Below are 13,560 nucleotides of genomic sequence, written 5' to 3' on the forward strand. Positions count from 1 at the left end.
CAGCGGGAACTGGAATGGTTTGGGCTCAAATGGAACTCAGACCCTGAGCTGGCAGGACAACACTGGCCGCAGTCGGACACAGGTTCCCTGAGACGACTGTGAGTTCAGACCGTGGGCGTGGAGGATGCACAAACCTCTTGAAGTCCCATCTCGGCAGCGGAAGAGGAAGGGTTTGTGAGAGACACAGGCATGCAGGGAAAGAGCAGTGTGTGCATAGCAATGAGCGTGTGAAAGGCCGGAGAAGGACCTGAAATAGCAAGGGGTGTCATGCTGAAATGTCCGAGGTTGAATTTCCACTGTGAGGCAGCAGAATGAGGAGGATACGCACTTCAGCGCTGGGTTGTGGAGCTAAATAGAGGATTCTAGCATGTCTGGGGCTTGCAAATCTTGGGGGATAAATGAGCATTGACAAGGCTTTTGGAAGAAAGCAAATAGGTTGGGAGGGGACACCCACAGGAATTGGCAAATCCTCATAAATCCACAGATTTTTTTTTGTAGCTAAAGAACCTGGCACAGGCATGGGACAGCTTAGCTGCAGTGGGCATGGCTTTGGGCCTTGACACCCCAACAGACCTGAGTAGGCTTCTGTCTCTTCTACTGAGACCCATGAGAAGGCACTCGCTCCTTAAAGCTCCAGCACCTCGTTGCCTCCTCACCCACCCACCATAGAGCCTGCAAAGGGTCCTCCTGCTGACCAGTACCCGGCTTCACACACTCACACATTACACAGAGCCCTGAGCATTCCAAGAGGGAAAGGAGCTCCCTCCCCAAAGGATGGGGGTCAGGCCTTGGCCATCCTGCTTGGGGAAGCAAATCAAGGGCTTTCGCAATGACTTCCACGTTTAAATGTCTTCCTGTAGCAAGTGTCTCTGACATCCTTTCCTGCTTCAGCAGCCCCCAGGGACAGGAACTTTGTCTGCTCATTCCCTCCTCCGTCTCTTCAGAGGCGGAGATCAGCAGGGCCTGCTAACACCCCCAGAAACCTGGAGGTTTGCTTCTGACTTTTACTTCTCCAGGGGCTTGCTCAGTCTTTCAGGATCTGCAGTGCAGGAGCTCGGCACCAGAGGGCTCATTAACACGCCAAACGCCCTAAGGAGCCAGCTCTGAGCCTAATTCTCCTTTGGTCTTCCATTCTTCTGGGGTTCATGAGAGAGGTGTCAGGAGTGGAGTCAAAGTGAAAGGATGCCAAAGCCAAGAGCCCAAGTGAATGAAATACTGGATTTTCAATAGCCAGTTCTGCATTAACACAGTGCTGCAGCTGGGTTACAGCACTGTCCGCTTTCTGAGGAATTTGAAAAGTCACAGAATCACCGAATGATAGGGGTTGGAAGGGACCTCGGGAGATCGTCTAGTCCAACCCCCCTGCCAGAGCAGCGTCACCTAGAGCAGATGAAAGTCTTCCCTACAGAAGTCTTCTCTAGGTGCTGATCCCAATGATATCACCTCATGTTACGTACGGCTCCATCCTCCTTCTGCAGAGCTTCATTGATGGGCAGTTTTCCTGTTTCTTTCATGGTGGTTAGCCTTCCCTGCCTTTTTGTATTGTATGCATGTCAAATAGTGTCAGAAGCAACACATTTATCCTCCACACCTTCACCCATTTCCAGCTGCAGTCTGAGATATTTCCCCTCTTGGAGCAGACATTGTGCAAAGCTGCTCCATGTAGGGAAACCCACTTTAGTGCTGCATATTCGTTTGGGTTAGAGAGAAGCACCAAAGACAAACGAAAGTCTGTTTCTTCTGTCAGTGAAGAGAAAGACTACGAGCCAGCAGTGTGCCCAGGTGGCCAAGAAGGCCAACAGCATCCTGGCCTGTGTCAGGAACAGTGTGGTGAGTTGGACCATGGAAGTGATCGTCCCCCTGTGCTGGGCACTGGTGAGGCCCCACCTGGAGTGCTGTGTCCAGTTTTAGGCCCCTCACTACAGGAAAGACGTTGTGGGGCTGGAGCGGGTCCAGAGAAGGGCAAGGGAGCTGGCGAGGGGTCTGGAGCACAAGTCCTGTGAGGAGCGTCTGAGGGAAATGGGGGTGTTCAGCGTGGAGAAAAGGAGGCTGAGGGGAGACCTTCTTGCTCTCTGCAACTCCCTGAAAGGAGGGTGTAGAGAGGTGGGGGTCGGTCTCTTCTCCCAACTAACAAGTGATAGGACAAGAGGAAACGGCCTCAGGTTACGCCACAGGATGCTCAGACTGGATATTAGGAAATTAGGAAGCACTGAAAGGGTTATCAAATATTGGAACAGGCTGCCCAGGGAAGTGGTGGAATCCCCATCCCTGGAGGTATTTCCAATTAGACGGGTCAACGTAGTGCTTAGCGACATGGATCAGTGATGGTTTTTGTCAGTGTTAGGTTGATGGTTGGACTTGCTGATCTGAAAGGTCCCTTCCAACCTAGACAATTCTATGATACTGTGACCCCCCAGTTTCTCTAGGAGGTGGTCTGGGCTACCTTTTTCTTCCAGTACCCAACTTGCAGATGTTGTGGTCCCTCTAGTGTCCAGTCCAAAATTAGGCCCCCGCAGGCGTATTCTACTTTCTGGTTTCTCTGGTGTTTGCTTGTGGGTAAACCACTAACATACGCACCAATGTTATATGCATATGCACCATTATCACCAGTTGCTGGCCCCCCAAAGTACAAAAGGTCTGATGACTTGTGGTTCCCACTCCAGTGTCTGGCACTTGAACCTCCATCTGTGCAGAGAGAGCAGAGATCTCCCTCGCCCCACAAATCTCTTCGAAAAGGAGGTATTAAGAAAACAGGACAGGCTGTGGTGATCAGTTGTGGGGCACAGCCAGGGAAGTGTCCTGACCAGCCACCTGTTTACACATGACCATCTCATTTCATCCCTTTTCTCTCTGTTTTCCCATGCTTCTTCCTCCACAAATCTCCTTGATCCCAACCTTTCCCTTCCTTTGGTCCTTTCCTAGAAATCCCATGGCAAGTCTTGCACAATCCAAAAATGTGCTTTCTGGCTTCCCAGCACGAGTGTCAGACCTCTGATGCAGAACCCCCCCCTCCTCAGTTGGATGAATCAAAGAATCATAGAATGGTTGTGCTTGGAAAAGTCCTAAACAATCATCTAGTCCAAACCCCCTGACATGGGCAGGGACATCTTTCATTAGTTCTAGTTGCTCAAAGCTCCTGACCTTCGATACTTCCAAGGATGGGGCATCCACCACTGCTCTGGGCAACCTGTTCCAGGGTCTTGCCACACTCATCATAAAGCATTTCTTCCTTATGTCCAATCTAAATCTACCATCATTCAGTGTAAGCCATTGTCCCTTGTTCTGCTGTTACAGGCCTTGGTAAAACGTCTCCCTCCATCTTTCTTGGCCTATGACCACTATGTTTTCATCTGCAAACAGCGTGGAGAGAGCCCAGAGCTCTCCCAAGATGGGGTTTGGAGGCCTCAAGCACTTGAGCAGTATCAGGAGGCTGAGGGCCCTGGGCACAGTGGTGTGGAGACTGAGGACAGTACAGGAGTAGCCTGAGCGTGCTTGAAGGGTGCTTTCAGAGCTGGTGGAGCTTTTCTTTGTAGTGGAAAACAGCATGAGAAAGAAATAATGCCCCAACATGCAGCTGGGGAGGTGCAGACTGGACACAAGGAGAAAGAAATGTCACCCCAAGGGCAATGCTGTGGTGCAACACGACACCCAGAAGGAGCCTGGATCAGCCTAAGGCTTTGCGTTTCAAGGAGGAGCCAGGGAGGATGGAGAGATCTGAGCAAAGGAAGGTGAGAGCAAGGTGGGGCAGCCGGGTGGATGACTACAGCCTGCAGGGAAAGAGGCAGAGGTGATGGGACACCGTAGGACAGCCTGTGGTGGAGAAGACAGAGGGATGTGGCAAAGCTGAAAGGCCCCTGACAGAGCCAACCTCTTCATGCCTTGGGCTATGGCTGTTGTCTCTGCCACTGATGCCTATGAGGAGACAACCAGTCCTTCCAGCACTGGGGTCTCATTGCCTCCTTGTCCATACTCAGGAGCCTCTGGTGGTGTCGTACCATAGCCCTGTCCTTGGCATTGCACATCTCCACATCCCCCTGTGCCAGGAAGAGCCCTGAGGAATGAGTGAGGGACAGGATCTCCCTTCCTGGGGGCTGGGGGTCGTGCCTTGGCCCTTTGGGTGATGGGGTCAGGGCTTGGCCCTTTGCGCTAATGAAACACATCCAGGTTTACTCAGCATCAGACCTTCAGCCTGCTTTTCCCAACCTGTCATCACTGCCTCCAGGTTTCTGCTCTAACCAGACTGCCGTGGTTTAGCCTCAGATGGCAACAAAGAACCACGTGTCGCTCGCTCGTGCCTTCCAAACACAGGAAGAATCGTAAGAAAAGGCAAGACTCTTGGGTTGAGACAAAGGCAGTTTAACAGAACAGCAAAGGGAACAGGCAAACAACAACAACAACAACAACACGGATAGGGGAATATACAAACGCGATTACGGAACCGCCGCTCCCCCCGCCGCTCGCCGCTCGCCGGCCGGACCGGGGCCGCCCCAGCCCGCTTTTAAGCAGCAACTTCCTGCCCCCTCCCCCGGCAGCTCAGGGTGGGCGTGGCTCACATGGCATGGAATACCAGGAAAAGTTAACCCTATCCCCACCGGAACCAGGACATTATCCACCCCTTATTCCATACCATCTATGCCATGCCCAGCAGGTTCCAATGAATTGCCACCACTTTCCCCTGTTATATATATATATATACACACATATAATACCCTTAGTTTATGGGTCATCCCTCCAAAGTGTCCGTTGAGTTCTTTTAATCCACGGCTTTGGGCTCCATCTGTTAGAACAGTCTCTCAGGGCAGGTGAGATGCTGGGTGGTGCTGGTCTGTTGCATGCTGTATTTTTCGGAGCTTGTGACTGGTGCACCTGGTGTGGCTCATGCACGCAGTCTGTAGGCTGAAGATGTAGATCTTGAGGAAACTGCTATAACAGCACACAATCTGATTCATTGGCTATTCTCGCCCAAAATCAGATCTCCATGAGGTACACATCGGACTTCCCCATCCTTCCGCATCACCCACCAAGTGCACCCAGGTCCTTGGGCAAAAGCAATCCCACGGATGGGTTTGCCTTTGCCTGAGGCAGGACTAACCCAGACTGTCTTCCCTAGCATATTCTTCATGTGCACTACGGGGACTTTATCCCCTTCTACAGTACGTGGAAGTTTTGATTGGGCAGGGCCAGCCCGATTGTTAGATCCCCTGGTGTTAACTAGCCAGGTAGCTTTTGCTAAATGCGTATCCCAGTGTTTGAAAGTCCCACCACCCATTGCTCTCAGTGTAGTTTTTAACAGTCCATTGTATCGTTCTATCTTCCCAGAGGCTGGGGCGTGATAGGGGATGTGATACACCCACTCGATACCATGCTCTTTGGCCCAGGTGTCTATGAGGCTGTTTCGGAAATGAGTCCCATTGTCCGACTCAATTCTCTCTGGGGTACCATGTCGCCACAGGACTTGCTTTTCAAGGCCCAGGATAGTGTTCCGGGCAGTGGCATGGGGCACAGGGTATGTTTCCAGCCATCCAGTGGTTGCTTCCACCATTGTGAGCACATAGCGCTTGCCTTGACGGGTTTGTGGCAGCGTGATATAATCAATCTGCCAGGCCTCCCCATATTTGTATTTCAGCCATCGCCCTCCATACCAAAGAGGCTTCAAACGCTTGGCTTGTTTGATCGCAGCGCATGTCTCACATTCATGGATGACCTGTGCAATAGTGTCCATGGTCAAGTCCACCCCTCGGTCACGAGCCCATCTATATGTCGCATCTCTCCCTTGATGGCCTGAGGAGTCATGGGCCCACCGAGCTATGAATAGTTCACCCTTATGTTGCCAGTCCAGATCCACCTGAGCCACTTCAATCCTAGCGGCCCGATCCACCTGCTGGTTGTTCTGATGTTCCTCCGTGGCCCGATTCTTTGGTACGTGGGCATCTACATGGCGTACTTTCACAACCAGATTCTCTATCCGGGCAGCAATATCTTGCCATAGGTCAGCAGCCCAGATGGGTTTGCCTCTGCGCTGCCAGTTGCCCTGCTTCCACTGCTGTAACCATCCCCACAGAGCATTTGCCACCATCCATGAGTCAGTGTAGAGATAAAGTACTGGCCATTTTTCTCGCTCAGCAATGTCCAAAGCCAGCTGAATAGCCTTCACCTCTGCAAACTGGCTCGATTCACCCTGTCCCTCACTGGCTTCTGCAACCCGTCGTGTAGGACTCCACACAGCAGCCTTCCACTTTCGATGCTTTCCCACAATACGGCAGGACCCATCAGTGAACAGGGCATATTTCTTCTCATTTTCTGGCAGTTTATTATATGGTGGGGCCTCTTCTGCACGCGTCACCTCCTCCTCTGGTGACATTCCGAAATCCTTGCCTTCTGGCCAGTCCATGATCACTTCCAGAATTCCCGGGCGACTGGGGTTTCCCATTCGAGTTCGCTGCGTGATCAGTGCAATCCACTTACTCCATGTAGCATCGGTTGCATGATGTGTGGTGGGGACCCTTTCTTTGAACATCCAACCCAGCACCGGCAGTCGAGGTGCTAAGAGGAGCTGTGCTTCTGTACCAACCACTTCCGAAGCAGCTCGAACCCCTTCATATGCTGCCAATATCTCTTTTTCTGTTGGAGTGTAGCGGGCTTCGGATCCTCTGTATCCACGACTCCAAAACCCTAGGGGTCGACCTCGAGTCTCCCCTGGTGCTTTCTGCCAGAGGCTCCAGGTAGGGCCGTTCTCCCCAGCTGCGGTGTAGAGCACATTTTTAACATCTTGTCCTGCCCGGACTGGCCCCAGGGCCACTGCATGGACTATTTCCTGTTTGATTTGTTCAAAAGCTTGTCGTTGCTCAGGACCCCATTTAAAATCATTCTTCTTCCGGGTTACTTGATACAGAGGGCTTACAATTTGACTGTAATCTGGGATATGCATTCTCCAAAAACCCACAATACCTAAGAAAGCCTGTGTTTCCTTTTTACTAGTTGGTGGAGACATAGCTGCTATTTTGTTGATCACATCCATTGGAATCTGACGGCGTCCATCTTGCCATTTTATTCCTAAAAACTGGATCTCCTGCGCAGGTCCCTTGACCTTACTTCGCTTTATAGCAAAACCAGCGTTCAGAAGGATTTGGACTATTTTACTCCCTTTCTCAAAAACTTCTTCTGCTGTGTTTCCCCATACAATGATGTCATCAATGTACTGCAGATGTTCTGGAGCTTCACCCTGTTCCAGTGCAGTCTGGATCAGTCCATGGCAAATGGTGGGGCTGTGTTTCCACCCCTGGGGCAGTCGATTCCAGGTGTATTGGATGCCCCTCCAAGTGAAAGCAAACTGTGGCCTGCACTCTGCTGCCAAAGGGATTGAGAAAAATGCATTCGCTATATCAATCGTGGCATACCACTTGGCTGCCTTGGACTCCAGTTCGTACTGGAGTTCTAGCATGTCCGGCACAGCAGCACTCAGCGGTGGCGTGACTTCATTCAGACCACGATAGTCTACAGTTAGCCTCCACTCTCCATTAGATTTTCGCACCGGCCATATGGGACTGTTAAAGGGTGAGCGAGTCTTGCTGATCACTCCTTGAACCTCTAGTTGACGAATCAGCTCATGGATGGGAATCAGAGAGTCTCGGTTAGTGCGATACTGCCGCCGATGCACCGTTGTGGTAGCAATCGGCACCTGTTGTTCTTTGACCCTCAACAACCCCACAACAGAAGAATCCTCTGAGAGACCAGGCAAGGCAGACAACTGTTTAACTTCCTCTGTCTCCAAAGCAGCTATGCCAAAGGCCCAGCGGTACCCTTTTGGGTCCTTAAAATACCCTCTCCTGAGGTAATCTATACCAAGGATGCATGGAGCCTCTGGGCCAGTCACAATGGGATGCTTTTGCCACTCATTCCCAGTTAGGCTCACTTCTGCCTCCAGTACAGTCAACTCTTGGGATCCCCCTGTCACCCCAGAAATACAAATGGGTTCTGCCCCTCTATAGCTTGATGGTATTAAAGTACACTGCGCACCCGTGTCCACTAGAGCCTTATACTCCTGTGGGTCTGATGTGCCAGGCCATCGAATCCACACCGTCCAATAAACCCGGTTATCCCTTTCCTCCACCTGGCCGGAGGCAGGGCCCCCCTAATACTGGTCATAGTATCCATTACTCACTTCTTGCATAAATGACTTGGAAGTTCCTTCAAGAGGATCAGAAGCAAGATCAAGCCTTCTGCTTTGTCTGGGGAACGGCCCACTGGAAACTGGGGCGGCACTTTTCCTGGAGGGATCCCCTTTTGTGGTTGTCCTTCCTTGCAACTCCTGTACCCGTGTCCGCAGGATCGAAGTAGGTTGTCCGTCCCACTTCCTCATATCCTCTCCGTGGTCCCGCAGGTAGAACCACAGGGTGCCTCGTGGTGTGTACCCTCTGTACTCTCTCTCTTGAGTGGGGAAATGCCTGCTTCTAATAGCTGAGATGCTGGCCCGTGCAGGTGGGGAGTAGGACATATTCTCTTCAAGTTGCTGGACCTTCCGCGACAGTTTCTCCACAGCTGAGACAAGGGGGGAAGAGAGACTTTCTTCATATCGCCGGAGCCGGCCAGCTACCTCATCCACCGTTGGTCCCTCTTCACCTTTCCATTCCATTACTGCCAGGGAGTTGGCATATGATGATGGTGCGCTCCGTACAAACTTCCGCCACATGGGCCTTGTGCATCGCACCTCATCAGGGTCTGTGGGTAAGTCTGCATTGTCCAAGTCATAATAAATCATCTCCCGCACGGCTAATTCTCTCAGGTACTGGATACCTCTTTCCATGGTAGTCCACTTGCTTGGCTGACATACAACATCCTCGCTGAAGGGGTACCTCTCCCTCACGCCTAACAGGAGTCGTTTCCAGAGGCTGAGGGCTTGGGTCTTTTTCCCGATCGCCTTGTCAATGCCGCCTTCCCTAGACAGGGATCCCAGCTGCCTGGCCTCCCTACCCTCTAATTCCAGGCTACTGGCCCCATTATCCCAGCACCGGAGCAGCCAGGTGACAATGTGCTCGCCTGAAAGTCGGCTAAAATCTTTTCGCATATCCCGCAGCTCACTCAAGGATAGGGATCGAGTAATTATCTCTGGTTCTGCCTCTTCCTCCTGCTCTCGTGATGGCCCTGGTTCATCATCATCTCTTACTAAGCGAACTGATTTCTTTGTGTACTTCTTCTTCTGTATGGGGGCAACTGATACTGGCATGGGTTGGTTCCCTGGTTCAGTGGCAGTGGCTACCACGGGGGTTGCAGTAGCCGCAGTGTCTGTCGCAAGGATTGCAGTAGCCGCAGTGTCTGTCGCAAGGATTGCAGTAGCCGCAGGGGCCGCCGCAGGGGCTGCAGCAGCCGCAGGGGCCGCCACAGGGGCCGCCGCAGGGGCTGCAGCAGCCACAGGGGCCGCCGCAGGGGCTGCCGCAGGGGCTGCAGCAGCCGCAGGGGCCGCCGCAGGGGCTGCAGCAGGGGCTGCAGCAGCCGCAGGGGCCGCCGCAGGTCTGGTTTCCATCTCTTCCCCTTGAGGGTGCTGCATAATTCTGAGCAGTGCCTGGTAGATACTGGCCAGGGCCCAGCACAGCGCGGTGAGTTGTGCCTCTCTAGAATAGCCACAGCATTTTCCCTTCAAATATTCTACCACTTTATCAGGGTCCTGTAATTGTTCAGGGGTGAAGTCCCAGACCATTGGAGGTGAGTAGTTCTCTAGGTACCTGCCCATGCTCTCCCACATGCCATGCCACCCCTGACTATCCAGCCTCGGAGCAGATCTCCGGGTGGTAGTCTTAAATAGTCGCTTAACCCAAAACAAGACCTGGAACGTATTCAGGAGACATAGCACTACGAACACGCTAGTTTGAGTATCCCAAGGATATTCAAAATTCTCAAAAGCTGTCATACCTGACCCGAAGGAGAAAAGGGAGGCAAAAGGGCTGGGGAAATTATTAACAAATTCTGAGAGACGGTGTCCAATGTACGGACAGGACAGCAAAACCGCATAAACACCCCAAAATAGCCGTCTGAACAGTGATGTTATCATATCATAAACAGATATCGCACAGGACAGCAGAATGATAATCCTCATCCCTGTTCCAGACATGGTAAACAGCATTGCAGGGAGTACATAAGCCATATAGGAATTTATGTAACACAGCCATGAGAACAAACCAAGCAACATGATGACCAGTGACTACTTACCTAATAAAATAAATGCATACAAAAAAAAAACCCAAAACCGTTTTTTCCACGTTCTAGTTGGATTCTGTCGTTATCTCAACCCTTCGAGCCCCACGTTGGGCGCCAAAAGGACTGCCGTGGTTTAGCCTCAGATGGCAACAAAGAACCACGTGTCGCTCGCTCGTGCCTTCCAAACACAGGAAGAATCGTAAGAAAAGGCAAGACTCTTGGGTTGAGACAAAGGCAGTTTAACAGAACAGCAAAGGGAACAGGCAAACAACAACAACAACAACAACACGGATAGGGGAATATACAAACGCGATTACGGAACCGCCGCTCCCCCCGCCGCTCGCCGCTCGCCGGCCGGACCGGGGCCGCCCCAGCCCGCTTTTAAGCAGCAACTTCCTGCCCCCTCCCCCGGCAGCTCAGGGTGGGCGTGGCTCACATGGCATGGAATACCAGGAAAAGTTAACCCTATCCCCACCGGAACCAGGACACCAGACCCTGGGGACAATGTCTTAGTGGTGTCCCTCAGTGGGACCCATTAATACTACAAGAAACTTTGGAGTTTGAATTTGACTTTGACTCCTTGAGAGGTTTCTTCAACTTCCTCTCAGCGACTGAAGTTCATGGACTTGGCATCAAACCCACCAGAGGGGTCATTAAAAGGCCTTGGGCTGGTCCTCTGCGTCTGAGCTGGGCTGGGCTCCTGGCATGGAGGGAGCTCATGGCAAGCGGGCAGCGCTGCAGAGAGACGGCTCTGCCCAGGAGCAGCTCCTCTGCCAAGCGCAGCAGGGCTGAGGGCACTGCCAGGGTGTCTCAGGGAGATGAGCGAGGCAGAGAGAGACCTTAAAGGTGTCAGGATTGGGAGGACGACTGAGAGCTCACTGGAGGAGAAATCTTTGCGGCCCTTGACAGGGTGAGTCTCTGGGTGCAGGGCAGTGCAGGTGGAGTTCCTGGAGGCATCTCCTAAAGCTGGCACAGCCACAGCTTATGGGATCTGTAAGGGGGCAGAGGGGGCTGGTATGAAATGTGAATAGCTGATAAGCTGGGTGTGCAGCCAGGGGTGCCCAGGGCTGTCTTTCAGAGCACGGTCCCTGCAACCCATGGGTCTGTGTGCCGGGGCAGGGACTCTGCCGCCTGCAGGGTCAGCTCTCATCCAGCCTGGGGAGACCCCATGGGCATGTGGGGACGCAGCAGGGAAGGGTCCTGCTATTGAGAGGGTGCTGCGTGGGTGAGAGCTGCTCACAGCTGCAGATCACTGCAGGACATTCACAGGAGACTTTTCAAGAAGCACAGCACGGCAGGGGCTACCTGAAAGGGAAGGACCCTCTTCTTCCAAACTTCTGCTCTGGGTTGTCTGGGTGGGTGATGGGACACAAAAATTCATCTCTCAGTTGAGGAGAAGGAATTGAAAATTCAACTCTGTTTCTTTTAGAGGTGAATAACCCAGAGAGTATTGGAAATCAACATCTGGATCTCTGCCCCTACAAAGATACTGCCCTCAGCAGCACAAAGCTGATCTCACAAAAAGGGTCTGAATGAAATTATTCAATGGAAAGAGAAGTCATTTTGGGGAAAATTTTGGAAAAAGGAATAGGATGGGATCAACGAAGTCTGCCTTAAGTTGTGAATGTCTTCTCCTCTTTAAACAGTCCCCCATGCACGGACTAAGCACATGTCCAACAGCAGCTCCATCAGCCAGTTCCTCCTCCTGGCATTCGCAGACACACGGGAGCTGCAGCTCTTGCACTTCGGGCTCTTCCTGGGCATCTACCTGGCTGCCCTCCTGGCCAACGGCCTCATCATCACCGCCATCGCCTGTGACCACCGCCTCCACACCCCCATGTACTTCTTCCTCCTCAGCCTCGCCCTCCTTGACCTTGGCTGCATCTCCACCACCGTCCCCAAATCCATGGCCAATTCTCTGTGGGAGAACAGGGCCATCTCCTACTGGGGATGTGCTGCGCAGGTCTTTCTCTTTTTCTTTTTTATGTCAGCAGAGTTTTCTCTTCTCACTGTCATGTCCTATGACCGCTACGTTGCCATCTGCAAACCCCTGCACTACGGGACCCTGATGGGCAGCAGAGCTTGTGTCCACATGGCAGCAGCTGCCTGGGGCAGTGGGTTTCTCACTGCTCTGCTGCACACGGCCAGTACATTTTCCCTGCCCCTCTGCCAGGGCAATGCTGTGGACCAGTTCTTCTGTGAAATCCCACAAATCCTCAAGCTCTCCTGCTCACATTCCTACCTCAGGGAAGTTTGGCTTCTTGTATTAGGTTGTTCTTTAGCTTTTGTTTGTTTTGTGTTCATCGTGCTGTCCTATGTGCAGATGTTCAGGGCCGTGCTGAGGATCCCCTCTGAGCAGGGACGGCACAAAGCCTTTTCCACGTGCCTCCCTCACCTGGCCGTGGTCTCCCTGCTTGTCAGCACTGGATTATTTGCTCACTTGAAGCCCGCCTCCATCTCATGGTCATCCCTGGATCTGGTGGTGGCAGTGCTGTACTCAGTGGTGCCTCCAGCAGTGAACCCCCTCATCTACAGCATGAGGAACAAAGAGCTCAAGGATGCCCTGAGGAAGCTATTGGGATCCCATCTCCTTTAGATTAATAAGGCGCCCATTATGCCAATGGGGTTCCACTGTATCTCGGGAAAAGGCAGGATGAACTTTTTTTCATATGTTTCTTTACTTTCTCTTTGTGGGATTTTTTTTGGTTTTGTTTTTGTTTTATTTTGGTTTGGTTTGTTTCTTTGTTTTTATGTGTTGGTTTTTTTTTGTTGGAGACCTGTGATGTTATTATTCTTGGCCTTCTACTTCTTTTTTCCTTGACCCAAAGATCTTATTTATATATGGATCCAGGCTCCCTTTTTAAAAAAGCTCAATAAAGAAATGTGGAAAAAACCTATTTGTCTCACCTCCCATCTCTTTACTTCTCCTCTGGAGCTGGGTGAGCAGCCCCAGCATGCAGGAGGGGTTCAGGAGGCAAATGCTCATCTGCCCCATGGAGGATCAGCCCCTGGGTCCCTTGGGGCTGCCCCTGGCTGCCTCGCTGGGCACTCTGTTTGTGCCGCCTGCGAGTCGGGGCTGCTGCTTCCCTGGAGCCATGGCCAAGGACAGCAGCAGGACGTGGCCTTTCCAGTGCTGGTCTCTCCTCACATCCCCACTGTCCTGCTGTGCCCTTGCCTTTGTGTTCCCCCTAAGGCCTCGTGTACCTTGTGACAGTCCTGTTGTCTCTACAGTGGCACCCCTGTGGCTGCAGGCAGGAACAGGCCATGTGAACCACTGTGTCAGAGGGGACTCCTCAAGGCAGGGGCAGAGGCTGAATGACTCTTCCAAAGCTGGTATCAGGAACACACCCAAGGAACTGTTCCATGAAA

The 13,560-nt window shown here is 52.2% G+C and overlaps 1 protein-coding gene across 1 annotated transcript; it reads left to right on the forward strand.

Moving 5' to 3' along the window:
• Positions 1-11,860: 11,860 nt before the first annotated feature.
• LOC128903572 (olfactory receptor 14J1-like) lies at positions 11,861-12,787 on the forward strand. Its single transcript, XM_054187587.1, has one exon. It carries the CDS (start codon positions 11,861-11,863, stop codon positions 12,785-12,787), a length of 927 nt encoding a protein of 308 aa, XP_054043562.1.
• Positions 12,788-13,560: the final 773 nt, after the last annotated feature.

This window comes from Rissa tridactyla, unplaced genomic scaffold, assembly GCF_028500815.1.
Source record: "Rissa tridactyla isolate bRisTri1 unplaced genomic scaffold, bRisTri1.patW.cur.20221130 scaffold_47, whole genome shotgun sequence".
NCBI classification, from domain to species: domain Eukaryota; kingdom Metazoa; phylum Chordata; class Aves; order Charadriiformes; family Laridae; genus Rissa; species Rissa tridactyla.

Coding starts and splice junctions, on each gene's coding strand:
- LOC128903572 (XM_054187587.1), top strand. CDS start 11,861: ATGTCCAACAGCAGCTCCATCAGCCAGTTCCTCCTCCTGGCATTCGCA.